A 27,078-nucleotide genomic window follows, 5' to 3' on the forward strand; every position below is an offset into this window, starting at 1 on the left:
AAGTGTGTGCAATGTAAGCACTACAGCGATGGCATTTAAATAAAACAATTAAATTAATGAATGTGGAAATGAAAATTAGAAGAGCAATCAGTAAAAAAGCATAGGCAGGCTACCTGGGCTTGGTAACCATAGAGATATCTTTAAACATGTGCCAATTAATCCTTTTCATAAATCCACAAACATTGTGGGATCTTGATACCAGCCTACTTAATCATAAAGGTAATTGCCTTTGGTAAAGAGGTGTGTGTGTGTGTGTGTGTGTGTCTCAATTTGTTTGCATACAATTATTTGATTGCATGTACTTGATGGTGCTGCATACATCCTTGAGTGTTTGTTTTAGAGTGAGATAATCCAGCAGAAAGGACTAAGACTGCTGCCATGTTTCCATATCAAGTTCAATGTATAAAAGTCTTGACAGGAAACGGTTATTTGCAAATAATTTAAGTGTAAATTCTACAGACACATTTATAATTTATTTATTATAAATACATGGATCAAATATTTGTTGGAGCATGTCTCTAAAATCATAAAACGTATCTAAAATCCTTTTGGATTTCTCTTCAGGGTCATCTTATTGGCCAGCTTTGAGCTTTTATTTTTAGATCACTCCCTTGCACTGTGCCCACTGCAATTTCACTACAGACCTCAAATTTGGGCAATGAACAAACATCAACTTCTGTTTCAAACTCACCCAAACGTTGTTAGAAGAGTCACTGCTGATTATGACAGCTGGGTCTCCAGATACCGCTGAGCTGTTTTCAAAAGGAACAGCATGGGACATCTACTCAGTGACCTAAAAATGACACTTACACTGAAAATGATCCAGAGAGGCACCAGAAGGTGATCTCGAAGGAGACGAACACAAAGATTGCCTAACTTGACTGTGTACAAAAAAAATAAAGTTTCCTAAGCTGTTTTCCCGTTCTTGTACGTACCACAGTCTTATGTCAGACCTGTTCTGACTGCGGGAAATGTTCTGTTTGGTTTATTTAGGGGCGCTGCTTGGGCAGAGCGAGTAGGAGTCAGACACATTATGCCCACTTGTTGCTGTAAATTCACCAGTGCTACTCCCGTGTGTATCACACAGGCTTAAAAACCATAAAAGGTCTGATGTCATCAGACATTAGGGTTGCACCTCCATTAGGTAATGTCTAAAGAATCTGGAGAAATCTCAGTATGCAAGAGACAAGGCTGAAAATATGTCTAAATAATTAGTAAGTCATTACGTTATGTTTACATATTGCACAGCATGCCAGGATATTTTGGACTTGCTGCTGCTATCCTAATAGACAGGAGGACATAATGGAAAAATAAATGAGAGGAGGCACATGGAGGACTGCTTCATGACTTATGTTGCAGTGCAGCATCCTAAAATGCTGACATAATTAAAGCTGATGATTCGCTGTCCATTGTCCACCGTTGTGCTTGGACATAATTGTGGCCAAATCCGCTCTCACCTCCTGTCAGCGTTCATTAAACTGGCGTGGACAGAAGTTAGAAAAGTCTAATTTTAGCCAAAGGCAGGAGAAGAGTGGCTCACACGCAAAGATTCGCTAAAGAGGGTAGACAGGGCAGCAGATACGTGCTGTTTCACCTCTGAATACCTGGAACGAGTGTTTGGATGAGAGACTGCCCGTGCGCATGTGTGTGTGCTCTGCTGGGATTATGTGAACTGGCGCAGTCAGGAGCCCTCGGGATGTTGCACAGTGTTGCGTATCTTTATTTTGGCAGGACAGATGAGCGGCACTTTGAGGGGGATAGGGGTTGTGTTATTGTTAACTGAAATTGCCAAGTCAAGTAAAGTCACAGTATCTGTAATTTTCAAGTTTTTGCTGAAGTAATGGATCGTTACTGTCAGCACAGAAAAATCATTATGACTGCTTGACACAGGCTGAGTGCTTGAGGTTGTGGCATCAGTTTGGACACAGCTGTTTGTCTTCTCAGCTGTTTACGCTCGTAGTATTTTCCATCGTATAACAGACTAAAGAAAACAATCAGGCTTCCTTTGTTCTTACTCCATGTTTTCTGAATCCATTTTAGTTTGGAATTACTCCTCTGATGTTGGATATTTTGTCAAACGGGTCAACTGAGTTGGCCAAATTGCTTCAGGTAATGTGAAAGATGTTGCTGTAGAACAACCCGGCACTGATATTATTCGATGCCGCAGCTCCCTGGGGCTTCTTAGTCTGTTTTAAATTTTAGTTTTGGGCTGGCACGCTCCTCTCTTATGAAACCTTTTTCTAGCAGAAACAGCAAGCGCTCTCTGCTGATCTTTCGGCAAGCGAAAACTGTTTTTTCTGACACATTGACCAGGAAGCAAACACAGTGACCAAGTTAATTATCTCGTGGGTAAAAAATAATAAAACATTTTTTATAGCAACAAAAACAAATAGTTATCTGAAAACCACGTTATCCCCTTTTAGAATGCCATCCATGTCAAATTTGGGTGTGCAGCAAACAAAAGTAGTGTGGTTATAGCAGTAATATAAGACAGTGAGTATGTCACCTTTCTTACCATTTATGTCGTATTTCTAAATGTTTGATAAACAAATGGTAAATGGACTGGTTCTTATATAGCGCTTTTCTACTCTGTCCGAGCACTCAAAGCGCTTTATACAGCTAATTCATTCACCCAATCACACCCATTCACACAAGCACTTCTAAGTTTAAGTGCTGAGTATCTAACATTCGTACACATTCACATTCCGATGGATGCATCGGAGAGCAACATGGGGTTAGTATCTTGCCCAAGGATATTTGGCATGCAGACTGGAGCAGCCGGGGATCGAACCATCGACCTTCTGGTTAGTGGCTGATCCGCTCTGCCACCTGAGCTACAGCCACCAAATGGCTCTCATGCCTGATTAAACACAAAAATCAAAACTGGTTGAAAATAATTTTATTACAGTGCTGGTGATAAGAAAATGCCCAAAGTCACTGAAGCTGATACACAGGCAATTCTGTAGTTTGCAGAAAACACACAAAAAAGACAAAAACGACAAGAAGCTAACAGACTTAGCATACACACTGCAGAGGTTTGTGTTTTTAACAGTTGGTCGTGCGTGTTAGTGCCCTCCAGGCTCCAGCTTCTCTGGAGAGAAAGGATTTATCAACTCAGATGGTCTACGTTGACCTTAGGGAGCATGCATTTAATCTCACACTTGAGGCACATTGTTTTGCAGGCTGTTGTGGATAAGCACAACACCAGATGTTAAGCTGACAGTCAATGGACTACGCAAGCCACAGATTCTGAATTTGGGTCTCTTCAAGTCCCAGGGTGCAGCTCCCACTTTATTCCACTGTGACAGATATTATCAATGGGTTTCTGGAGTTCTGCTTAGTGCTAATCAAAGCTTACAAACTGTAAGCAGCCTGTGAGAGCCTGAGTTTTGATTCTGATTTATTTCTGTTTTTCCAAAATTCTAGTCCAAATGCTTCAAATTGGATCGAGTTAACCTTGTTCAAATATAGATGAATAAACATTTAACTTTGAAAAACTCTATCCGGGTTTCATTTTTTGCCAGTTCCACATCAATCTTTGGACAGAGTCTTGGGGTTATGTAATTCTGCTGGAAAACGTAGAATGAAAATGTTTAAGTAGCACCTAATGCAGCAGGGAGATGCTGATGGCACAAGGAAGGGAGCTCTCTGACTACCTGTTGTATAACAGGATTGATTTGTTAGAAAAGCCTTGCTATTAAAGGAAAGGCAAACAAAAGGGCACAAAAGAAGTTAAGCTTTTGCAGCAAAGGGCCTCTTTAGCACAGGCAGACATGCAGAGCCTTTCATGCAGACTCCTCTACCTCCTACTCATCCTCCTCTGCTTCGTCCCCCTCCTCAACAGACTCAGCTGTTCACGTCAAAAGTCAGACTACTCCTCCTTTGACTTGGTTGTTATAGTAACACACCTTTTCCTGTCCCCAACATTCACCTGAGAGCTGGTTAAGAATGTAGATGGGTTTCATAACTTCACTCAATAATAGAGGCAGCCTTGATGCAGAAAGAGAAAAAATAAACTGGTAAGCTGAAGGGAAAAGACTTCTAAAACGAGAGGTTGCTTCTCCTCAAAATCTCTGGGTTTCACGTTGATGTCCATCCTCTTCTTAAGCCGTTGTGGACTCTTAATCACAATAACAGCATGTCCTGTTTTTGGCTCTATACAAAGTTTAACACTGCACATTCCTCCTTACTCGGTTTGCATGTGACTGCACTTGTGTTGTAACTTTACACTATAATAGCAGAGAGAAGCAAGTCCAGCTTTGTGGAGAAGTAGAACTCGCAAAAGCTCACTTTTGGCTGCACACTAATGACTAAATTTTCAGTGCAACGTACTGTATCACTCATGTGGGCGTAAAATAGTCTGATGTGCTCATGCTGATGCACAGAGCTCCTACAAAGACCCAAATGTGCTCCACAGCACTCTGCCCTGCGCTATGCTTGCACTTCACTCATACACATGAATAAAATTATGTTCTCTTGTCTCTCAGTACACAGTAATTCCATTACTTTCTCAAAATTTCAAGTTGTGACTTATTTGACTGCAAGACTTGTATTCAGAGTGTCACTCTGTTGTGTATATTGTATAGAAACATGCTTCCGAGCATGTGGTTCAGAACCCAAGAACAGTATCTCAGGATAAAAACCAAAAGAGATGAGAAACAAACTGTGATATTAAAAGTATATAAAATTAGTGTTAACTTTTCTGAATAAAATACTAAATCGTTTTACTTCTTGGGACATCTGAAAATGTTCCAGATGAAAAATTAATTTAGTTAAACCACCCACAACATGCATACACACTACTGGCATTAATGAGGGGTCACAAGTCGTTTTCAGCATTGTGAACCACTACCTTAGAGCAAGGATCTGTCCTGACTGAATATAATCTGCTAAAAGTTTCTTCCTCTTAAAAGGAAGTTTTTCCTTCCCTCTATTGCCAAGTGCTGATATAGGTTGTCTGATTATTGTTGTTTTTTTCCCCTGTATTAAGGTCGTTAAGGTATGTAAGGTCCTTACCTTAAAAAAAGTGCCATGTTGTGATTTGGAGCTCAGTTTAGATGAAAACTCTGCAAAAAGTGTTATAACGCTAGTGTCCTTAGATACAAGACTGAAGTTTAGACTTTGAGGTCTATTAAGAACATATATTTAGCATTTACTTATTTACTTCACTTGTTATGGTGATATTAAATTGGCCATAAAGTCATCTGAAAAAGAAACACTGGAAAACTAAGTACATCCCATGATTTAGTAGCTTGTAGAACCATCATTAGCTGAAATAAGTTGAATCAGTCATTTTATCATTGTGCCAGACTTTTTTGATCTTCTTTACAACATCAGTTCATTGAGCTTTGTTCGTTTATGCTCCGTGCCCTTAAGATCCTACCAGGGCATTTCAATCGTGCTGAGGTCTGGACTTTGCCTGGACCATTGCAACACCTCGATTCGTTTCTTTTTTGCCATATGGTGTTTATTCACTGGTATGCTTGGGATCATTGTCCTGTTTCATGACCCAATTTGGCCTGAGCTTTAGCAGTTGGACAGATGGCCTCACATCTGAATCTAGAATACTTTGATATACAGAAAACTTCATGGCTGGCTCAAAGCCTGTAAGGTGCTCGGGTCCTGTGGCTGTAAAACAAGCCCAACTCATCTATCTTCAAACACAGTTATTGACAGTTGGTATGAGGTGTTTGTGCTGATAAGCTGTATTTGGTTATTGCTAGACGTGGCTCTATGCATTATGGGCAAACATTTCCACTTTGTCCTCATCTGACTCATATTAAACAGATTAGGCTATTATTTTCTCTGGAGACGGGTGGAAATGACTGTACACCGATGTTCCCACTCAGCCTGGTTAAACTTGAATTATTCTGCCAAGAAGAATGGCAGAAACCATGTAAAAAGGTGTGTCAACCTTGAAAGATCTTGCCCAAGAAATCTAAGGCCATCATTGCTGTAAAAGGTGCTTTGAGTCCAAGTAAACGATGCAAATGCCAAGTAGGATATTTCAGACCTTTTTCCTGACTGTATAAAATTCTCCACCAAAATGTTCTTTGCTTTGTCAATGTGCAGTAGTGTGTATAGATTGATGAGGGGAAAAAATAATGAATCCTTTTCAGGCAGAGATATGTCTAAAACTTAAATGAGTCTGCACTGTATGTCCTTTCTGTAAAATGTGAGTAGAAGTAAGTAAAGTTCTACCAATAAGTTTTTTTGTTTTCTGTATTGTACCTTAATACAATTTGAATATTCACATCTCCTTACCCTTAGTATCGAAGGGAAGGTGTTACCAAAAAAGTGCGAGCACTGTGTAGGCCGTGTTTCCTTTTCCTTCTGCTTTAATAACACCTTGAAATAAGAAGAAGAAGACACCCTGTTTTTTGTAAATGAGTTTAGATGAATTGGCATTATATGCCCAACTACATTTCAGGTGTGCCAAATATGGTCATGTCAAGTCATGGAAATGGTATCTCCCAGTCTTGTTCATGAGTAAGAGAAGAGTAGAACAAGCTCACCAAATGTTCAAAGCGGTTTTTATCAGTGTTGCCTGGTGACTGTAAAGACAATTTTGATGTCCTGTTGAAAATGTTGAAGCTTGCTTTCCATTCATTTGGATGTTTTGAATTACCTTCAAATTAACTACCTCCTGTGGAGATGTTGCAAATTGGCAAGAGCTGGTTGTAGGGGGGCTTTAACTTCATGCTACTCTTTTTCACTGCTGCAGTCCTTACCTCTAGTAAGGCGCTTGACTACTAAAAAGCGGTCTTTGTTTAAACAAAAGACGTCAAATTACACACCAGCGGTATATTTTCACAAAATCTTCCACTCTCTCACACACAAGCACCTCACCGAGAGCCTTGTTACTTGTGTGAGCCGAGAATACAAAGGGTGTTGAGTTTGAACTGCATTTGAGTCTAATTGGATAGAGGGAAGTAGCAAGACAAAGAGACGAGAGTAGTAGTATTGACACCTCTAGCCTTTTTCCAGCGGATCATATTACTGGCTGGAAGCACACTTTGGAGCATGCATATGATCTTGTTTTGCACAAGATATGAATATAAAACAGTTCTAATAAGTCTTTCAAGGTGCAGATGCAGAGACCTGGACCTGAGACAAATTTGGAGCTTGAAACCAGATTTAGAAACATACTGGAGGAAACAAGGTGACTCAATACCAGGCAATCATCATCTTTAGGAAAGGGCAGGTTATTAGTCTGTCTGTCTCTGTGGCGGTCTGTATAAAATCTCCTGGTTTTGTAAACAAACAGCTGTATGCTAAAAGCATGGAATATGGAAACATGACAGATGACAAGTGAGCTTTAATTGGTGATGTTACATCAGGCTTCTGTTTTCAGCTCATTTTACTTTGCCAGACTGATAAACAAAATATCTTTTTTGTTTTTCTTATAAGTTTAAGGTTTAAAACATTTGCATTCTAGAAAAATGGGCAGAGATAGTGAGAAATGTTAAGTGTCCGTTTTCTCAACCTCAAGGAGTATTTGTTTTTTTAACTGCTTGTGGGTAATACTTTGGATTTTCACTCTTTAAAAACCTGATATCTCGCCCAATGGTAGAAGGGATAAACTCTCACAACCCCATCCTGACTTTGGTAAGGATAAGCGGAAGAGAATCGGAAAAATTCTTAATGAATTAGCTTTATCAATGACGAATTAATTAGTTAACTAATTGTTTCAGCTCTGATTTCTTCAGTTCTCAGTGCACCCCGGGGTGGTCTGGTAATTAGCAACCATTAGCACTTAATCAGATCATTTTCCAGACTGCAACCTCCTCCTGTCATGCTCAGTTTTTTTTTGGTCCAGTGTCATTAAACAGGTGTAAATTAAAAAATTGCAGACTGCAATGATTTTTGGAATTTGTAATAATGCATTTAATATAAAATAGTACAACATAAACAACGGGGCACCATACCAAATATTACAACTTAGACATTTTCATTGATATAGAAATTTTTTTTATAATTTTGAATTTGTTTTATGAACACTTTCAAAGACTACATACTGAATCATGCCATGACTGGATATGAAAAAGAGCATCTCAGAAACGGCGGGGAAGCGTTCACAACATGTTTACCACTGTGTTGCATCACTTCTTCTTTAAACAGCACTCTGTAGGTGTTTAGGCACTGAGGAGAACAACTCCTGAACTTTTGCAAGCGAAATCATCTTCTAAAGCATATTAAATCTGCATGGAATTTGGGGTGTATATTTTTGCATTTCTTTGTTTTTTGATGAACCAGATGTTTTCAGCAGGTGATAGCTCGGACTGCAGGCAGGATAGTTTATGACTGTTGCTTTTACTGCAAAGCCAAGCTGTTGTAGCATGAGCAGAATGTGGTTTGGTACTGAAATAGGAAAGACCTCGACTTCCAAAGACACTTTGTGAATACTGGCTTATGTTGCTACCATATATATATATATATATATATATATATATATAATTTGTCTTTATAGATGACCCTGCTAACATCGCAGATGCTGGCTTTTCAACTGTGTGGCACATGGTCTCTCTCATCTTTAGCTCAAAGGATGTAGCTTCCATCCACAGAACAGTTTTTTGCTTTGCATCAGTCTCTGTGGGTTTTTTTTACATTTATTATTAATAATATTAGTATTATTGTGCTATTAGAAGTTTTAACTTGGATTTGAGGATGGAGTGGCAGTGGAATGCAGTGATTTCTTTTCATTACATTACATGCCTGAGGGCCTAAACATCATGGCTAGTCAGTATTAGTTTATGTCCTGGCCCCTTAATTACAGAGATTTCACAGATTCTTTAATATTATGCAACACAGAAAAATGATGACATTATGCTATTCTTATTTTGTTTTTAAACTATTTGCCCACATTATCTTTCACAGACTAAAAGCCCCCGGTTTTAATTCTGGAAAATTCCGAGATGCCCTTAGTCTTGTTACTGCTTTGTTGCCAATTAACCTAATTAGTTGTGAGAGGGTGTTTCTTTTTTTTCTTTTTTAGCATTACACAACTTTATTTTTTCATCTGTCCCACCTCTTTCGAAATGCGATTCTAGCATGAAATCTAAAACAGTAACACATTTCAGCATATAAGCCTTCATCAGGCAGAAAACAGTCATGGACAAAAGTTCATGAACATACTGAATCTTTTCCAGTGGTGTTCCACACATGGGCTTCCACTAGGGCTGGGCGATATGACCCAAAATTCATATCTCGATATTTTTTACCTGGACGGCGATATAAGATGTATATCTCGATATTTTTTTTTAAAGCCATAAAGTAAGAACAAAAAGAGAGTTCTTAGTCAAAGCTGTGTCCCAGATGTCACACAGGCACGTTTATTAACATAGAGCATAGATGTACATAAAATTTACTCAAAAATAAATTATGAGCATTTATTAAATAATAATGCTACATAAATAAAAGAAAACAATGTTGTTTTTGTGCATAACAAAAAGCTCACAATTGTGCAGTCAAAATGTAAACTAAAAGACGCTGAGCATAGTAACAAAGACAGATTTCACAGCTGCTCTGTTCCAAACTTCTACTGTGTGACTGACAGCCTGGAGTTTGAAATCCTCTTCGTAACCACGTCTCTTAACAGGTGCCATTTATGGTCCTTATACACAATACGGTAATATTACGTTGAAGCACAGTACGTATCACTCCGCGAGGCTCCTTGGTAGCCGTAATGCTCTGACAATCCATCAACCGGTGAAGCACCGTAGCTTACCAAAGTCGTACTAAAACATTTTTTGACAGATTGCTGAGCGCTGTGTACCACATAAAATCGGTTCGCGGTCACTTTTGAGAAAATTTTTAGGAGGATTTTAGGCTGTGCAGCTTTGTCTCTAGGGGCCACCGTAGGCATGGCGTTAGCGTGGTTAGCTCGTTAGCTTGGTTAGCTAGCTAACACGTTGACGGCGTCCAGCCCCACGCACGGGGCGATGCGCAGTAACTCGTTAACGGAGATTTGCCGTGTCCATCTTGTCACTTCCTGCAGGTGAAGCGATGGGGGAGGAGGGGGAGTTGTGTTCAGTGAAGGAGGGGCGAGGCCGAGTAATGTTGCGTAAAGACAAAAGTGGACGAAAGAGAGGCAAACTTGCGGCTCCACAAGTATAGTTATAATGTAACATAGACTATATCGATATAAAGGATATTGTCACATCTTATATCTCGTATAAAAATATATCGATATCTTTTAAAAACTCGATATATCGCCCAGCTCTAGCTTCCACCAATAGCAAGCTTCCACTTAGGTTGAGAGTGAAAAATGCCACCTATAGGACGAGTCTTCAGAATAACCTGAGGAGATGCAAGATGCCAAAAAGATACCAACAAACATTCAATCAATTCAATCCAAAGCTGCACCAGCCACAGATAACCATAAATCCATTGTTAAAGGCAAATAACGGTTCTAACAATACAGTTCAGTTTATAAAATAAGAAGTAAAATCATTTAGTGGCCTGTAGTTTAGAAATCACCAAAGCTTCTGTAGCCAAGTACAGGATAGGGTAGGGAAAGTTAAAGTAAGATGGAGAGAATGGGCCAATAGCTAGATTCGTAGGAGGGATAAAGTGAGTTGCGTGGAAAAGAATGACTGGAGCCACAGGTAAAGTTGCTATGAATTGTATTAAACTATTTAGCAACAATTTAACAGCATTTCATGAACAGAAATGAAAACATAAAATAAAATACAGTGACAGCAATAATAATAACAATCAGAATCCTATCTGAGCTCAGATATGTCAGTCTTGCCGGCTTAATAGTCAGTGTTCAGTCAAGTCAAATCCAATAGGTCAAAAGTCTGTGATTGGTGCGATTTCGTCCTACCGCACTGTTGCAATTGTTCGTGAGAGAAGAGCAACCTGCCCTTCTAGGCCAACTCGGAATGGCTGTGGTTCGGTTCAAAGAGAAAGACTCGCCATCTTCCTCGTCAGGAAGAAATCCAGGTCTCACGATCCCATAAAAAAACCTAGCCTGTAAACAACAGGACTATTACTAATTCAGTTCACACTCTAATGATATACATGGCCATATGTGTAAATAATGCAAGTGCTATAACAAAACGAGCACAAAACATTAATTCTAATTTCTAACTATAGTCTATACAGTGCATCTTAATCATGAATGCAATCTTTAAATCACAATCAGCTTATTCATCAAGGTACACATTTCTATCAGAAATCAGAAATAAACCATAAACTATGGTAGATCATTTTTTTTATAGTATTGCCCTTTAACTGAATTACAGGAGCATTGCTTTAAACTGCATAGCAATGAATCAATATATTATTTACACTCAATGTACAGAATAAAATTACCAAAAGAATATACAAAAACCCACAGGCTGTAGTTTTACAGTATGTGGTAATGTATCAGCACAGTAAGAATACACACGGACATCTATCCAGTGCCGCTTGAGCATCAAATGTAACAAAAATAAAGTAGATTCATGACCTTTAAGATCAAAATTAACTTATTCCATCATCTTATTTTAGTGCATTTAATATTCAACAAGTAATACTAGAATATCATCAGCACACAAGCTGAGTGCTCAGAATGGCTGAACTCCGTGGGAAACCCCGTGTGTTCTCCCACAGTGAAAACGTGGTCAGCTACAGCTATAAGCACCAGGCTAGTTAGCTTTTCAATTAGCCTGATTCGCCCAGTCCCAGTTTAACTCACCAGCACACTTCTAATGTTCAACTCTCAGAGAGGATCTTGTCCACTTCATCCGCTCCCGTGCAGATCTACAACATTGAAATTGGGCCATTATATTCCCGTTAACTTCTTGTTAGCTTTTTAGCTTCAAGGTTAGCTTAACAGCTTCTGACTCACCGCAATGGTTTCAAGGTCCAAAATGTTCACAACAAATCAGGTCCGTTTCTCCAAGGTCCATGCAGATCTCCGGTATGGATATTTGCTCAAGTTAATAGTTCTTTTCCAGCAAAAAGCTTGGCGGTGAAAATCAGTGGCGGTCTCGTGCACCTCCGTCTCTCTCTGTGTCTGAGCACGTGACGGTACAGTGCAGGGGAAGGCGGGGCTTGTTCCTTCCTAACCAGTAGGGGTGTTAAATATACTCTTTGGGTTTTATTCTTATATTTATAGTATTTATCTTTTATTATTGATTTACTTTTGATCAACTCAGTGATTAACAGAGTAATGATGAATCACAATTAACAATAACAATGTTGTAGTGCGTTACTGAGTTGTGTAAACTCACTGGGTTACACTTCCGTTTGGTTAAGACTCCTTTGTCTGTTACCTTTTTGTATTGAAAGAGGAATGTGGTCAATTCCATCAGCTTGCAGTGTAGAAGGGCTACCATTATGAAAATCCAGGTGGTGCTTGGCCATGGGGTAATTAATTTTGCTCGTCCGCTAACCTATCCTGCAACCTTGTTTTTGTTCTACCAATGTGAAAAACTTTGCAGCTGGAATACTCTCGCCTATAAGCATATATTTCTCAAAACACAATCGAATTTCATGGATTCAACATTTCAGATTTTGCCTTTTTCAAATGTTTAATTGGTTTACACATCATTTTATTGCACTGTACTCCACGTGTTTTGAAAAACGAGACTGTACTGCGTGTGTTGTTTGAGGAGTGTGGGAGTGACCTTGCACATCTCTTTTAGACAGATGTATTACTACTGACATGTGACCTTTCTTAGAGCGAGCGGTTAGTGGGCTGATCCTGGAGCCCGCTTGGACTCCCGCAGCAACCTGTCTACTGTGATGATGTGAAATTTAGGCCTGCTCCACCACGAGAGATCGTACATACATTCTTGTCATTACTGTCATCACTGGGCTCGGTGGTTAATTATAGCAGTTTTTATATCAGTCGTTAATGTATTTTCAGTTTTCAAATCAGTTTATAGCGAGTGGGAGAAATGGTTTTCACAGTACTTCTGCACTCACTTCTCCATTTACATGATTGGGTTGTTAAAGTAATCAGGAAAAGGAAATGCATTTATTTTTGTTAACAGCTTTCAGCGACTGTCTTGAGAGAGCAGCGCTAGGTAAAATGTTTGTGCATGCATTTGACAGAGGCTGGGTGAGTGAGTGCATGCACCACTCGCTTTTTGTGATTTTCATGTCTTAACCTTAATGCCACAGTTCAGCCGTGTAGCCTTTGGATAGCTCCCAGGATTGACGGAGATTAAAGAATCACAGGATGGAGTGACGTGCCTTCACTTTGCTGAATATCTCTCCAGAGCCTAAAACGTCTAAATTTGGTATTTACAGTGAAAGGCAAAAAAAAACAAAAAACTGAAGTGACTGAAAATGAAAATCCTTAAGACAAAGGGAAAAAAGTAAACAGACTAGGAGAGGGTGGTGGTGGGGGGTTTACACAATAGTTTGTATTGATTCAGCATACTGCAAGGGTACAGAGGCACTTAAGTAATGCCAAGCCAAAGACCAGTTGATATTGATGCTCTGTTCTTTTTCTTTTGTTTTTCAGCTACTGCTTTGGCTTAGTTGCAGTAACACATTGTTACATAATGTAACATTTGTTGTAATACCTACCATTTGGTGCACAGTATGTATTACTTAATCTCTTTTCTTTTTTCTTTTTGTCTTTCTATTATTTTTCCTCTTTTTTTTAGAAATTAAAAAAGTAAGTAAATGGATAAATATACTATTAAGTCAAAAGACTAAGAAAAACTTGATAGAACAAAATGCAGATATTGGTAAATTAGTGCTGTTGTTGAAGTGGTTAAAAATGTCAGCACACAGACTGGTGAGTATGCCATAAAAGAATTGCAGAGTCCTTAAAGGTCACCAAAAGTTCCAGTTCTTAAATTTCATTTGGTCTTATTGGCAGTTCCAAGTTTCCATTTTCTCCTCTAATATTTTGTCTTCGATCACAGTGGTTGTCAGTCTAAACTGTGATCCATATGCGCATGTGATCTCATTTTTGTTATTCATTGTTTCCTATCAAAGTAATTTTCTGGTGACCCCTTATATTCATTTCATGACCCACTGGGAGCCTCGGTGTAAATACAGCTGATCTAATACATGGATTATCACATATTCTATAGACATTTAGGATTCCTACTGACTTAAGTGATCCCCTAACTAAGCTTCATTACCACATTTGTGATTTAACAATTCTGATGAAACTGAATACAAATCTTCAAATCATTCTCAGAATAAATGCATCCTAAATTCTCCATCCAGGGAAATTACTTTGAGTCATGTCCAGAGATTGCAAAATTAATGATATTCTCAGCAGCCTTGGGTATACTCTGTTTCTCTCAGTTAGCAATATTAGCATGTTAAAAATGTAAACTCAAATATAGAAATGGCACCATCAATTGGGAGAGGTTAGAATCAAGACTGACTCTCTAGGCAAGGGAATTTAACACACTAGAAATTCTACATGGAGTGTATTTGATGGTTTGTGGCTCTTCTTGAGTCACTAATTTTTGCTCACTCTGATTGCTTTTGAATCCATTTTATTTCACCAATATTTCAACTCCCTATCTATTAAAAAGGATGGATGCGTGAGGCTGTTACATCTGCTGGAAACTTATTTGGCATTGATGGAGGCAGGTTTAAGTGACTGTGTTTAGCCTTAGAATTAGGCGCATTGCTGGAAATGGACATAAATGTCTCATCTAATATGTTTCCATGCTGCACATTTGTTTTGCAGTCAAGTAATCACTGTACTTCCAGTACAGTGATTACTTGGTAGGTTTCCTCAGAACAGCTTTTTAACTTTTTTGCATGTTGCATTTTTTCATCTTTTCACACTGGGCAGAGAGAGAGGAAGGCTGCTCTCAAACAAAATAACTGTTTTCTAAGAAGCCAAGTGCAACATTATTCTTGCACAGTGATTAGTTGATTAGCTGTTTTGTGCTTAGTCCTTTAATGTAATAAACATAGTCTGGTGATAGTGGGATATCAAATTTCCTATAAGCTTATAATCTTCTGTATGGTTTGTAAGAGCCCCCCTAGTGGGGGGGGGGGAAGCTTCACAGGCTTTGTAGTCTAGAAGTCTGGATGTTTACAAGTAGAGCTGCCTTATTAATCAGCGCTTTCCTCTGGACACCCGTTTCACAAGCCTTCACTTTCCTTTCAATATCTGCAGCCCATCTTAAAGTAATCGAATGGGTACCTTACAAGTGCATTAGTCTTTAGGAGGCCCATTTTCATCACAGTGGGTATGAAAACGCTTATCTCTCTAGACTGACGATCTAGCATTAATTAACCAGTGGATACCATACTTAATGGTCTCTGTGCAAAAATAACTATTTTACCATTGTTTTATAGATGGAGCACATAAGATAAAGTCCATAAACTGGAAACTGGACTCCTTTTGAAACATGTTGATAAAGATTTCAAGATTCCTTTTGCCCTTTTAAGTCCAATTTTCCTCCTTTGTTGTGGTCATTTACTGTATCCAAGCTTCAATCGGATAAGATGAAGCTGACTCAATCTGAGTTCCAATGTGCTCCCAAGCTTAAGGATAATGGTATGATGTGGCACTTTTACAGTCCTGCCACAGTGATAAACGTGTGTGAAAGGAGTGAAGAAGTGGGTGGTCTCCTTCTTAAGCAAAGGGTAATCTCTGTCCAACTCTCAGGAAAAAACGGTCTATGAGGAATATAACATAACACGATTTCCCTAAATGTTACCATAACATGAAAATGATTGATTAATGAATCATTCTTGTTTTTTTCTGTACAGCCATTCTCCAGGTCAGGGCTGTTGTGATGGCTTTACCATACACACTGCTTTTCTGATTGCTTGCCTTTTTGCCTCCACATGTGCTGGCTTTGAATTATTATTGGTGCTGGGAATAATGAGCCAAACCTAGGTGATGGCTTGGGTTTAGGAAATAATATTATTGGCAGCAGAGGAAGCATCACATCTAGGGATGCAACGATACCAATTTTTTCAAACCGATACGATACCGATACTTGGATCTGAGTACTTGCCAATACCGAGTACAAAAACCGATACTTCTACCACACACACACACACAAATACAATGAATTGGAAGACAGGTTTTATTTTATTCTCTGCCAATAAAAAATAAAATCTTAATAAAAATGACCACAAAAAAATTTCAAGTGAAAAATAAGCACTTCTGTTAAATTATTGCAGTCTCCACATTGTAATTTAACAAAATATCACTGAACTATTGGCACTGTCTCGAGCTTTCAGAATAATAAATAAACACTTCTGTTTGGAATAAAATAAATACAAATTAGGTTTGAGAATAAAATAAACTTTTAAATTATTGCAGAGTGTCCATATTATAAACAAACAAACAAAATAACTTAAGTATTCAGCATTGACGAACAAACTCCTCATCTGCCCGTGGATCATCAGTCCACTGTGCTGTTAAACCAAGAACTGACATCGCGCACACACACTGCTTGTCTTTACCTCTTCAGAAAGTTTTGGCACCATTATCTCCCTGATTTTCCACGACCGGCATTGGCTGGTCATCCAGAGTGATAAAATGAGTCAGAGCCTCTGTTATTTTAACTGCCCGTGGATTTTCTCTTGACATTTTTCATCGCTTTTCCAAAACCTGAGTTAAAGTTGGCTGTTCCGGTCCACACTGCTGACATTTTGTCTAGCCTAGCTACAGCAGCCTCCAGTTTCTCTTTTTTATCTGGAGCCGCCAGTCTCACTCGCCTAACCCTGTGCCTGTTTAGGGCGGGATGTCCCCCTAGTGGCCAATCTAAAAAACTACAACAGAAATGACAAACCACCCTCTGATTAATGAAATAAGTTAGTATCGGTTCATGGTATCGGTTAACTTTTACAAGTATGAGTACACACACATTTTACAGTATCGGCCCCGATACCCGATATCGGTTTCGGTGCATCCCTAATCACATCATCCTAATCAGAACTCTTCATGTGGGCTGCAGGTGTGACAGAGATTGTTTAAGCTGTTGCAACATCAGAATTGAAAGTTAACTTTTGCACTTTTGAAGCTTCAGTAGATACTAGTTATGAGTGGACTGTCCCAGCAACAACACCTTGAATTGTTGGAGAATTTGTTCTGTTGATGTCATCAGGTAGCTGTGGTTTTACTGAGCTCAGTGCAGCATGCACACAGAAAGCTTTTGCACCTTTATTTTATAGAGTTCATGCATACATTCTGTGCAAACCACAGTCAGATGGGTTTTTTTTTGTAATATATAGGCATTATGTAGAGCTTCTGAGTAGGTGTGAATGTGGTAGTTGCATTGTCAGTAAACAGTAACGTGCCAGACATGGCAGCTGGAGGCTCATATAATGTTATCACTGGATCGCCTGCGCTCACTTTTTTTGTTGCAGTTTACGTAGATGAAGAACATTTTCTGCAACAAAAGTGACAACCATTTCTGGGAGGCTGCAGAGCTTCAAGCGCAATAATGCCATCCCTACCTGCAGCTTGCAGTTTTTTACTGAATAGTTTCTCACACAGTGTACCAGTTGCTTTTGAAAATTGATGACCCTGTTTGTGCTTTTATCCTGATCCTTAACATTTTAAAGAATAAGTGTAAAAGACTGAAGAAGTTTCCAGAGGTGCCATGTACTCAATGTTTCTGGATGTTATCACTTATCCATCTCACTCTCTCTCTTAGGTGAAAGCCCTAACCTTGTTTGTAACTCATTATCCTCCTCTGTGTGAGCTGGAGCGGGTGTATCCTGAACATGTGTCTAACTACCACATGGCTTTCTTGCTCAATGAACTTGATATCTCTGCTGACACTGATGGTATGTACACACTGTTTTCAGTGTTTTCATTAATTTTTTGGTTTCTCTGTTGCTTCGAATGATTGGAATGATTTCAACTTTGGTCATTTGCAAATGCTTGACACTTTAAGATTGTAATATATTACGTGTATATAATGTGCACTAACAGATGGAGAAGTTCAGCCAGAGTTCATTACCTTCTTATACCAGTTAACTGAAGGAGCTGCAGGGCGGAGCTATGGTCTGAACGTTGCCCGACTGGCTGACATCCCAGATCCTATACTGCACACTGCTGCTCACAAAGCCAGAGAGCTGGAGAAAGTGGTCGACGCTAGAAGGTACGCGTTCACATTTAACCATTTTGTAAAGGCATGATTCCACTTAAATTACACATTGAGATCAGTTTAATAGTATGAGGATCAATGTATGCTGTAGTTCTGGAGTAGATTCTAAAAGGATTCAAATTTTTTTCAGCTGAAAACCTACTTTAGAAATTAGCATGGAGAGTCAGAATGGACACATCCCAACTTTAAAACAATGCAGTAGCCTGAATTTGTTCAGCTATCAGTGGGGTGGTGAAATCCCAGAGGTACAATTCATGTAACAGATATGTGTGTGAAGGTTTACAAGAGACCAAAAACTGTGTTGACTTTTCTAATACTAACATGAACTGTGGAAATAAGCCTTTTGTTCCCACATGATGTACACTTGTGGCACTATTTATGCCTGCTTTGATTTTTTTCAAATGATTGGCACCCCTGTAGTGTTGCTAAATAACTGGGCTTTTTTCCCATGCAGGGGTAAAGTGAGACTGCCAAGTTGAATTATGTGAATTTTAGAAACCAGTGTTTTTGGAGTGTCAGCTATGTTAAGAACTAAAAGGCAGAAAACCTGAGCTTCTGCTGCTATATAATTTTTTTTATGTCCTCTAACTTTGTGTGAGTGTGATACTGTTTTGTTTGAGTATCCTGTAAGTCTTCCAATAAATTACAAAATGCCCCAGTCCTGTGTTTTGGAGAGTTTTATGAAAAAATAGGGCCTGGAAGCTGAAAACTAGGGTTGAAATGTGTGCCATGAAATAATAAAACTCAAGGGAGCAGACATGAAACTGAATGTTTACTTCAGCTTCAACACTCAAATGAGCTAGATTTTATACTTGGGCTGCCACATCTCAATCAGAAAATGTACCAATATTCTTGGAAAATCAGTGCAGACTTTGTCCCCTTCATCAAGACAGGGAAACCTACAAGCAAATCCATGGCAGAATATATGCAGCCAGTGTATAAATTTGAAGAAACTGGGGAAAAAAAGCCTTAGTCACAGTTTGTCATATGTCCAGTCCTATTTTCCACTGGATAATTTTATTGGACACTTTCAGAAAGGAAGTGAAAATACTGTGTTCCTTAATGCTTATGCAGAGAACTTTCTTTTAGGATCAAAATCAGAAAGATTTAGCCTACAATCAAGTTAAAAAGTAGAAATATGACCAATTCCAAGTTTTTTCTTTTTGTTTTTTGCAAGCAAATTATCAGCATATTGCACATTTATCCAAAAGCAGTCTTCTGTCTCTGTAAATTTGTAAAACGCCACTATCCTCGCTGTGTAACAGATAGCCTGCTGGGAGCTGAGTGTTGCTTAGCTTCCTCCAAAGTAATTCTCACATTATGAAATATCACTCACACAACGCCTGTCAGAGTAATCCTCCCTATATGAAATGTTTGTCCTCTGTTTGAGCGAAGCCAAACAATGCACAATAATCACGCACAGAGGAGTTTGAGGTGCAGCTTGCAGGTTAGGAATATGGATTTTATTGTACACAGCTATGTGTGAGAGAACAGTGTGTTTAGACTGTAAGCATATTGGGCAGTGTGAAGACAGGCAATGTTGTACATGCAATACTGTGTGAAACATTTAAGTCTTTGTCTCTTTCTCTTTCTCTTTAGAAAGAATAAGAAACTTCTCTCAGATCTTTGGAGGATCTCCGACAGATCGTCCCTCATGAAATGGCTGCAGTCAAACTCTTGACATCACCGGAACATTATTCACACCATTGTATGAAGAAAAAAGTCCCAATACCAGTGAACGGGAATACTTTGAGAAGAACAAAAGTACAAATATGCTGACCTGATGGAGTATGTGATGCTGCTTCTTTTCTAGTGTGTACGTGTGGATTTGTGGGAAAAAAAGGATTTTAACCATCTCAGGTTCTGACAGTCATCACATTTTCCACTGTAACTGTCATAATGTCAATAATACCAACTGATCAAGATTGTAGTTATTTAATAATTATTAAAAATAAATTCAAACCTGCCTTACTTGCTGGTCTTCTTTGATTTAGCATTTTTTAATTCCATTCGGTTCCTGTCCATATATGGCATCCACAAAACCAATTGTGCAACTTCGCTTATGATAGCAGGTTTAGTTTAGTTATGTTTATTCACAAATCAAACCTGATTAATATTTTAAATAATAAGTATAAAATAATTTATGAAATGTGTTCACAAAGAGCTTATCAAACATCAGATAATACGCACCATATATATATATATATATATATATATATATATATATATATATATATATATATATATATATATATATATACACACACACAATATCCTATCCTAACATACATTATGATATGAACCTACAGTGTATCACAGTGACACATAACAATAATAGCTATGCTTTCAATTTCCCACAAGGGAAATTATTGTCTTACAGCAGCAGGATAAAGAATAAAGATAGTACCGTCTACAATAAAAAACATAGTTAAAGTCAAAGTATCCAAGGCGCATAGCAAGGGCCTAAAAAAACAGAAAATAAAAATGAAGTTAAGAATAAAAAGTAAGAGTGACATTGCAAAAGATTAGTGCAAATTGCATTAATACATAATATGTACGCTATGAATCTAAGAAACAGCTGCAAGAAGGTGTATATATATATATATATATATATATATATATACACTGCAGGTTTTGAAGGATCCTTGCCATATAGGGTTCAAAATCAAACATTTTATTAGCAACTGTCGTATTAAAGTCCGTTTGAAGACAGATTGCTTTGAAGCTCATTCCAAATTTGTGGACCTCTAGAACAACCCCAAGTTACTCAGAGATTCAAGTTACACAGGAGCTGTGTTAACAGTGTCTACTGTAGCCTAAAGCCTTCATCATCCCTCAGCCAAAGACAAGAAGCAAACTGCAGAACTTTGGTAACATTTTTCTCCGTTTCAAACTTGAGCTGACGCCGAGTTTATCACGCCCAGCAGCTCCCCCCGGAGCATCGAAAGGTTTTATCTATTTAAGTGTTTAAGATTTAAAAGATTAGATTAAAAAAACATGCATAGGAATAACCCGAAATATCTGTAAACTTAACTTGGATATAAAATGAATTCCCAAAACTACAAAACATTTGTTGTTGGAAAAAAGTACAGAAATAATTCACATTTGCTACACTGTAAGCTACATCTTTAAAGACCTCACTCACTCTCAAAAACGACCAACTCACTGTCGCTCCGCCTTTAATTCCGCCAACTCCAAGATCAGCGCGCATCACCAGAGAGAGAGAGAGCGAGAGAGACCTAGTGAGAGTGAGTGTGCGATAGAGAGAGAGTAAACCACTGCCAAAGCCGATTACAGTGTATCAGGACTGCGACTCTGTGTCCACTTAAGAGGGTTCTTCCCTCTGTGAGCGGCACGCCTCTCGCTTTCTCTCGCTTTTCATTCTAAAAGCGAAGGATGGATTTATTTGAGTGAATGCGGGACTCGGGCATCTTTACTATGAGTTCCTCTGCAGAAGCGCTTCCGTCAGCGGGGCAACTTTTCTATGCACCGCGGCGCCGCTGAGTCGCCCGTCGCTCTGTGGCAAAGTTTCCACGCAAGCCCCGGGGAACATGGGCTCGCGGTGAACGCACCGGTTGTCGCACTTTCTTTTGTCTACACAACAGTACGACAACATGCAGAAGAGCGTCCGCTACAACGAAGGGCATGCGCTATTTTTGTCGGCGGTCGCGCGTAAAGATGGGACTAAGCGCGGCTACCTGAGCAAGAAGACGGCGGAGAATAGCCGATGGCACGAGAAGTTCTTCGCCCTTCACCAGAATGTACTGTTCTACTTTGAGAACGAGCAAAGCGCGCGCCCTGCTGGGATTTACCTGTTGGAAGGATGCACCTGCGAGCGCGCGCCGGCTCCCAAGATGTCCACCACTGGGAAGGAGGCGCTAGAGAAGCAGGTGAGATTGAATGCCAACAGGGGAAGTCAAATCACCGAACCTTGTTGTGAATGAGCGCGTTCAAACGTCTAATGTCACCTGCCACAACTTTTAAAAACGCTGCATATCCCAATCCCACTGACGTCACTAACATCATAAACTGAGCCAGGCACTCAGTGTATAGAAGTGTGACAAAAGAGAGGAAGATTACCAAAACCAGTCGTGGTTTTTCAAAGATATTTTGTATTGACTTACTTGTGTCGAGTGTACATTCTTATATTAATCAGAATTACACGATCAAATCTTCTCCTCGCTTTATTACAGACGGCAATATATAAAGAGCAAAGAGATCATGCAGCCTCAGACTAAGGTGCCTGCAGCAGCTCATCCTCTCTGCTCGCTTCAAAAAGCCCTGCAGTGAGAAGAGCTCGGAGTGCATCCTCCCAGAGCAGGAGACCATTCCCTGATGTGCCATAGAGAGCAGGGGGGGAGGGGAGGGGGGGGGGGGGTGAGGCACAAAGTTTTCACACCTCATATCTTTGTCCACAAGTTTAAAAGTCAAGTACTTCTTGCTGTCTTTGACACTATAGCTGAAACAGCTTTCTGTCTCCGTGAGGTCATAAGCTGCCAGTTGCAAAGACAAAAACTGAATGAATCAAGTAATCCCATCAGTTTAAAGGATTTATTCCAACACGTGGGTTATTTTTGTTTCCAAATATGAATTATGGAAACCACAAGACTGAAAGATGTATGTAGCTTCAACTCAAATTCAGGTCAGTCTGACAGAGTCCAACAAAACAGTGCAGCAACAGGTTCTTTGTCCAAGGATACTTGGCATGCAGTCAGGAGGAGCCCGGGATCAAACCACCAACCTTCCGATCAGTAGGTGACCTGCTCTACCTCCTGGGCTACAGCCACCCCGTGTAAAGTTTTATGTGTGTAACATAAAATGAACATATTCTATAAATCATGTGTTCATCTTTTTTACTTCATTGCTGAACAAAACAACATTGAAGCTGTCATTAGCTTAGCTGTTTGTTGGTTTCTAAGAAGGATTTAGACTTGTGTTGTCTGGGTCAAGGCTGGCCAATCACTTATTACCTGTTGCCCAGAAGCTGCAATTTGAACTGAACTATTGGTTTGCTCTCAACCAGGCTGCTGTGTCCTACAAACATAAAGTCCATCTAAATGTGCAACTGAATTGCTGATCATTTGACCAAAGGTGTATTTAATCCCTGCACAACTGTTAGCCTACTGGAAACTTTGAATAGCTTTACTGTATTTTTGACAACTTATTGAAACTCTTGTGTGTGTGTGTGTGTGTGTGTGTGTGTATATATATATATATATATATATATATATATATATATATATATATATATTAATGTTTTAATAATGATAATAATAATCAAGTCGTTATAAGCAGCAGGAGCACAAGTGACCTAATTATTCAGCTGAACTGATAAATTGTAGCCCTATGACTATGTGGTGGGCGTAGCCCACCTCTTGCCTTATGAAAGATGGGATAGGCTACAGCCCACTCCACCTTCTGCGAATTGGTTAAAAAGATGGACAGATGAGGATTAATTGGAAAATATAGACATGTTGGGTCCATATTTTGGCTGCAAAAGAAGTAAAATGAAGATCTACATTTCAGAATTTATGCTTGGAATGCAGCTGCAAATACCAGATGATCTGGATCTGTTTCAAAATAATGCAACTAAATGACAGAGCAACAGCCCTCCTGTGACTGGAACTACAATTTCAAATAAACCTCTGCAAGTTAAAGTCAATTATTTCTATGCAACTTTAATTTGCAATACAGGACTCACTGCTGAATCCTTCAAGGCTGAAAAGGGTCAAGGTTTAATACATTTACAGCAGGGAAATATTTTAGGGGGAAACTGTTGTGACAGAGCTCTTGGAAGTTGCCTCAGCATTGTTGCTCCGAGAGTTAGCACATCTTGTTGCTAGGAAACATTTGAATTAACATTTGAAAATGCATTTCATTGATAAAAATTAATTCATTAATTAAAACAATTGCCTGTTTTTTGTCATACACTGATTAATCTTAGGGCCATATCAATCAGTGAGTCAGTCTTATGGTGAAAAGGTTATAACAAAAAAGGCAGACTTACATTGGCTTTATGGAAGAAAAGGGAAGCAGAATAATGCCTGCTCCTGATTGCAGTTTTTAGCAAACCTCGGGGACTGTGTGCCAGCATCATAGCCATAAAAATGGAGGGGGAGGGATACACTGGAGAGTGCTGACTTTTTACTCTGTGAGGAAGTATTAAATAGACAGTGAGTGGATGCAAATTTAATCACGTAAGAGGTAAGGAGAGGTCAAAAAAAGCCAACCAATAATAATCACTCAACGATATCCATCTCCACCTACTAATACAGTTGATTTGAATATACAGTGTGAAGAAAATTAATTCCAGATGTGTAGGAATAGAAGGATAGAGAGTAGGTCCAGCACTGCTGCTTTGAGTCTTTCTGCATGTTAATATGTTGTTACTATTGATGATTAAATGAGAATAAGTCTTGCTTTTGTAAGAGCAAAATTACATGTTGTTCCAGCTGCTAATATTGGCATTGATGTAGGCATAAAACCTGTCTCTTTTGATGTTAGAGAGCTTGGCAAGTAATATGTTGTATTTAAACCTTTTTTTAAAAAAAAAAACAAAAACATTCCCACTGACTGTCTCACTCTCTCCCTGTCTGTCTCACTTTCATACTACAGCTGTGATGTTTAATTAGGGTTATTTTCAATCTGCCCTCAGCTGAAACCTCGAATACTGCTAGTGTGTGACTGTTTAACTACATAGCTATGCACACAGGAGGAACCACATAACTCTGACATTTTGTCTGGCTCATGAGGCCGTGTGTGGGCTTTTGTGTTTCAGATGATCAACACTTCAGTAAAGGAGGATTTCCATGTTCAGTTTGATCCCGAGTTTTATCCCTTATGTAAGTGTTTAGTTCAGAATGACAGAGAAAAGCCTTCCATATTGCCATTAGTTGCTCTTTCTCCTCACTGTTAGTCTGTGCAGAGTGAATCTGCCAGCAACCTGCAGTATGACACCCCCACAGTGAGCCACAATAGAACCACACAAAGAACACACAGCCTCTCTCCCTTCTTTTCTCCCTGTTGTACTCCAATAGACACAAACCCTTCAAATAATTTGGAGAGCATTTACACCAGTCTGAATGGTTTCCACAGCGACTGTGAACCCGCATTGCTTATGTGAATATGCATGCATGTGTGTAAAAGGCTGCTACAATCAGCTGTGTATAATTGTCAAACTCTCCCTCCCCCCTTCATCAAGCGGCCAGTTGTTTATTGATTTTAAAGTGAAGCACAATTCATTAGAGGCCATGAACCAGAACCAGATGACCATTAGTCACTGGTGGAGTCTCTCTTCAGCTTGTCACCCATATGTCAAACTGTGCTGAGCAGCTCATTGTGTTTGGTTCTGTAAAGGCCATTGTAAAAGCAAATAAGCTATAACCTTTGTGTTTGCACCAGGGGTCTAATAAAAAATAATAGAGAGAACAGGAATGGTGATCAGGTGCAGGGACCGAAAGTTGTTAGAAGCTTTGAGAAGTTTCTTCAACAAAACTTGCCATAGTGGGAAAGTGAGACAGTCAGCGGCAATGTTTAAAAAAGAATATGCTGAATAAAAGTTTATAACAGAACATTTGTGGCAGTTTGTTTTTATTTATCATGTGGTCCCACATGTTTGTTCATCCTTGATTTGACTAAAAATGGTATTAGATAGGGCAGCAGTGGCAGCGTGGAGGTTAGCACAGCAAGACGGTCCTGAGTTTGAGTCCACGATCTGGCTTCACCCTCTGTGCAGAGTTTGCGTGTTCTCCCCATGTTTGCGTAGATTCTCTCTGTTTCTTTCTACTCCAGCTTCCTCCCACAATCCCAAGTCATACTACACTCAAACTACAATTTCCCTACAGTTAGGCACTATTGGCTAGATTTGCCAGATGCGACAGTAAGTGCCTGTAATTTACAACATTACCTTACATAACACTGAGTAAACCTAATGTGTGGCTTGATCGAGGTTTGAGAAACACTGGTTGAGATTGTGATGTGACTGACTCAGTGGATTGAGATCTGGTGACTGTGGAGAACATTTGTGCCATGTTCAGGAAACCAGTTTGAAATCATCTGAGATTTTTGGCTTGGTGTGTTATCCTGCTGGAGGCAGCCATCAGAATATGAGTACACTGTGCGCATAAATGATTTGACATGATCAGCACTCAGATAGGCTGTGGCATTACCAATGCTCAGTTGGTTCTAAAGGGCACAAAGTACTTGAAGAACATTCGTAAACATTGACATTCTCGTGTTTAACTGTACAAAAACTGGGGACTCATGTTTACTGCTTGCTGCATTTACACCTTTTAAATATCTATAAGTCGATCACAGGGAAGATCCCATGAAATGGCACAGCGTTGAGAGAGAATCAAAACTGACTTAAATGAAAAGGTTTTTAAAATTTCATAAAATTGTACAATAGCTTGCTGTTAATATCTTTTGCCTGTGAAGGAATAAATAATTCTCTAATAATTCTCACTTTTTGATCAGGAATCATATAATATTGTGGCTTGTTGCACTGTGTTTTCTAACCTCACATGTTTTCTAAAACCACAACATTTTAAGAAATGTTGCAATAAATTGTTTCCCTTTGCAGAGAGAACGAGACTTCTAAACATGAATATTTGTACAATTTGTGTTTGCAGCGTAGTTCGTTTGCTTTGAAGGAGACAGACTAATTGGACTACATTGGGATTGAATATTTCATAAGAATGGATGGGATGCATGGGAAAGGTGCAATCATTTAATTGAGTACTGTTTGAGTTTAATACAGTGTGTATGTGTAGCTACAGTATATTCACAGATGGGTTTCCTTTTACAAAAGTGAAAAGGTGGGGCGACACACTAGAGTTGAAGTGTCAGTGCTGACTTCCTCATGTTCATGCATGTGTGTGTAATTAGTTCTCATTAGAAAGCTCCTCTAGCTCCAAGTCCCCCTCTCTGGGTCTTGTGTTTTCACTATTGCGCGCATTAATTGGAACCGATTCGTCCCATACACCCTGAGTCTGATTTGCTTTTCTCTGCGGGCTGATTTTCATTTTGC

At 39.2% G+C, this 27,078-nt stretch overlaps 2 protein-coding genes and 2 long non-coding RNA genes across 10 annotated transcripts in view; 3 read left to right on the plus strand and 1 right to left on the minus strand.

Moving 5' to 3' along the window:
• msh3 (mutS homolog 3 (E. coli)) overlaps nt 1-20,017 on the plus strand; it is a 59,353-nt gene extending 39,336 nt beyond the window's left edge. For all 3 annotated transcript variants that reach the window (XM_085179556.1, XM_085179555.1, XM_085179554.1), the window contains 3 exons: nt 17,595-17,727; nt 17,876-18,044; nt 19,650-20,017. In XM_085179556.1, coding sequence (XP_085035682.1) covers nt 17,595-17,727; nt 17,876-18,044; nt 19,650-19,731 — 384 coding nt within the window. In that variant the 3' untranslated portion in view covers nt 19,732-20,017. The remainder of the gene's footprint in view (nt 1-17,594; nt 17,728-17,875; nt 18,045-19,649) is intronic.
• On the plus strand, nt 5-6,410 carry LOC146506551 (uncharacterized). Its single transcript, XR_014877133.1, has 2 exons — nt 5-2,537; nt 2,835-6,410. It is a non-coding gene; the product is annotated as an uncharacterized LOC146506551 (long non-coding RNA).
• LOC146506552 (uncharacterized) lies at nt 10,483-11,959 on the minus strand. Its single transcript, XR_014877132.1, has 2 exons — nt 11,684-11,959; nt 10,483-10,975 (listed from the first exon to the last, which is right to left on the minus strand). It is a non-coding gene; the product is annotated as an uncharacterized LOC146506552 (long non-coding RNA).
• Nucleotides 20,018-21,078: 1,061 nt separating the features above from the next.
• Nucleotides 21,079-27,078, plus strand: part of rasgrf2b (Ras protein-specific guanine nucleotide-releasing factor 2b) — a 43,594-nt gene continuing 37,594 nt past the window's right edge. The window contains exons 1-2 of one of the 5 annotated variants that reach the window (XM_085179551.1): nt 21,836-21,940; nt 24,829-24,892. In XM_085179551.1, the coding sequence (XP_085035677.1) occupies nt 24,860-24,892 (33 nt within the window). In that variant the 5' untranslated portion in view covers nt 21,836-21,940; nt 24,829-24,859. Of the gene's footprint in view, nt 21,941-24,828; nt 24,893-27,078 lie in introns of all 5 variants that reach the window. The other 4 variants (XM_085179553.1, XM_085179549.1, XM_085179548.1 and 1 more) reach the window with 4 other exon arrangements.

The sequence above is a fragment of the Neolamprologus multifasciatus genome, chromosome 12 (assembly GCF_963576455.1).
Source record: "Neolamprologus multifasciatus chromosome 12, fNeoMul1.2, whole genome shotgun sequence".
Taxonomy (NCBI): domain Eukaryota; kingdom Metazoa; phylum Chordata; class Actinopteri; order Cichliformes; family Cichlidae; genus Neolamprologus; species Neolamprologus multifasciatus.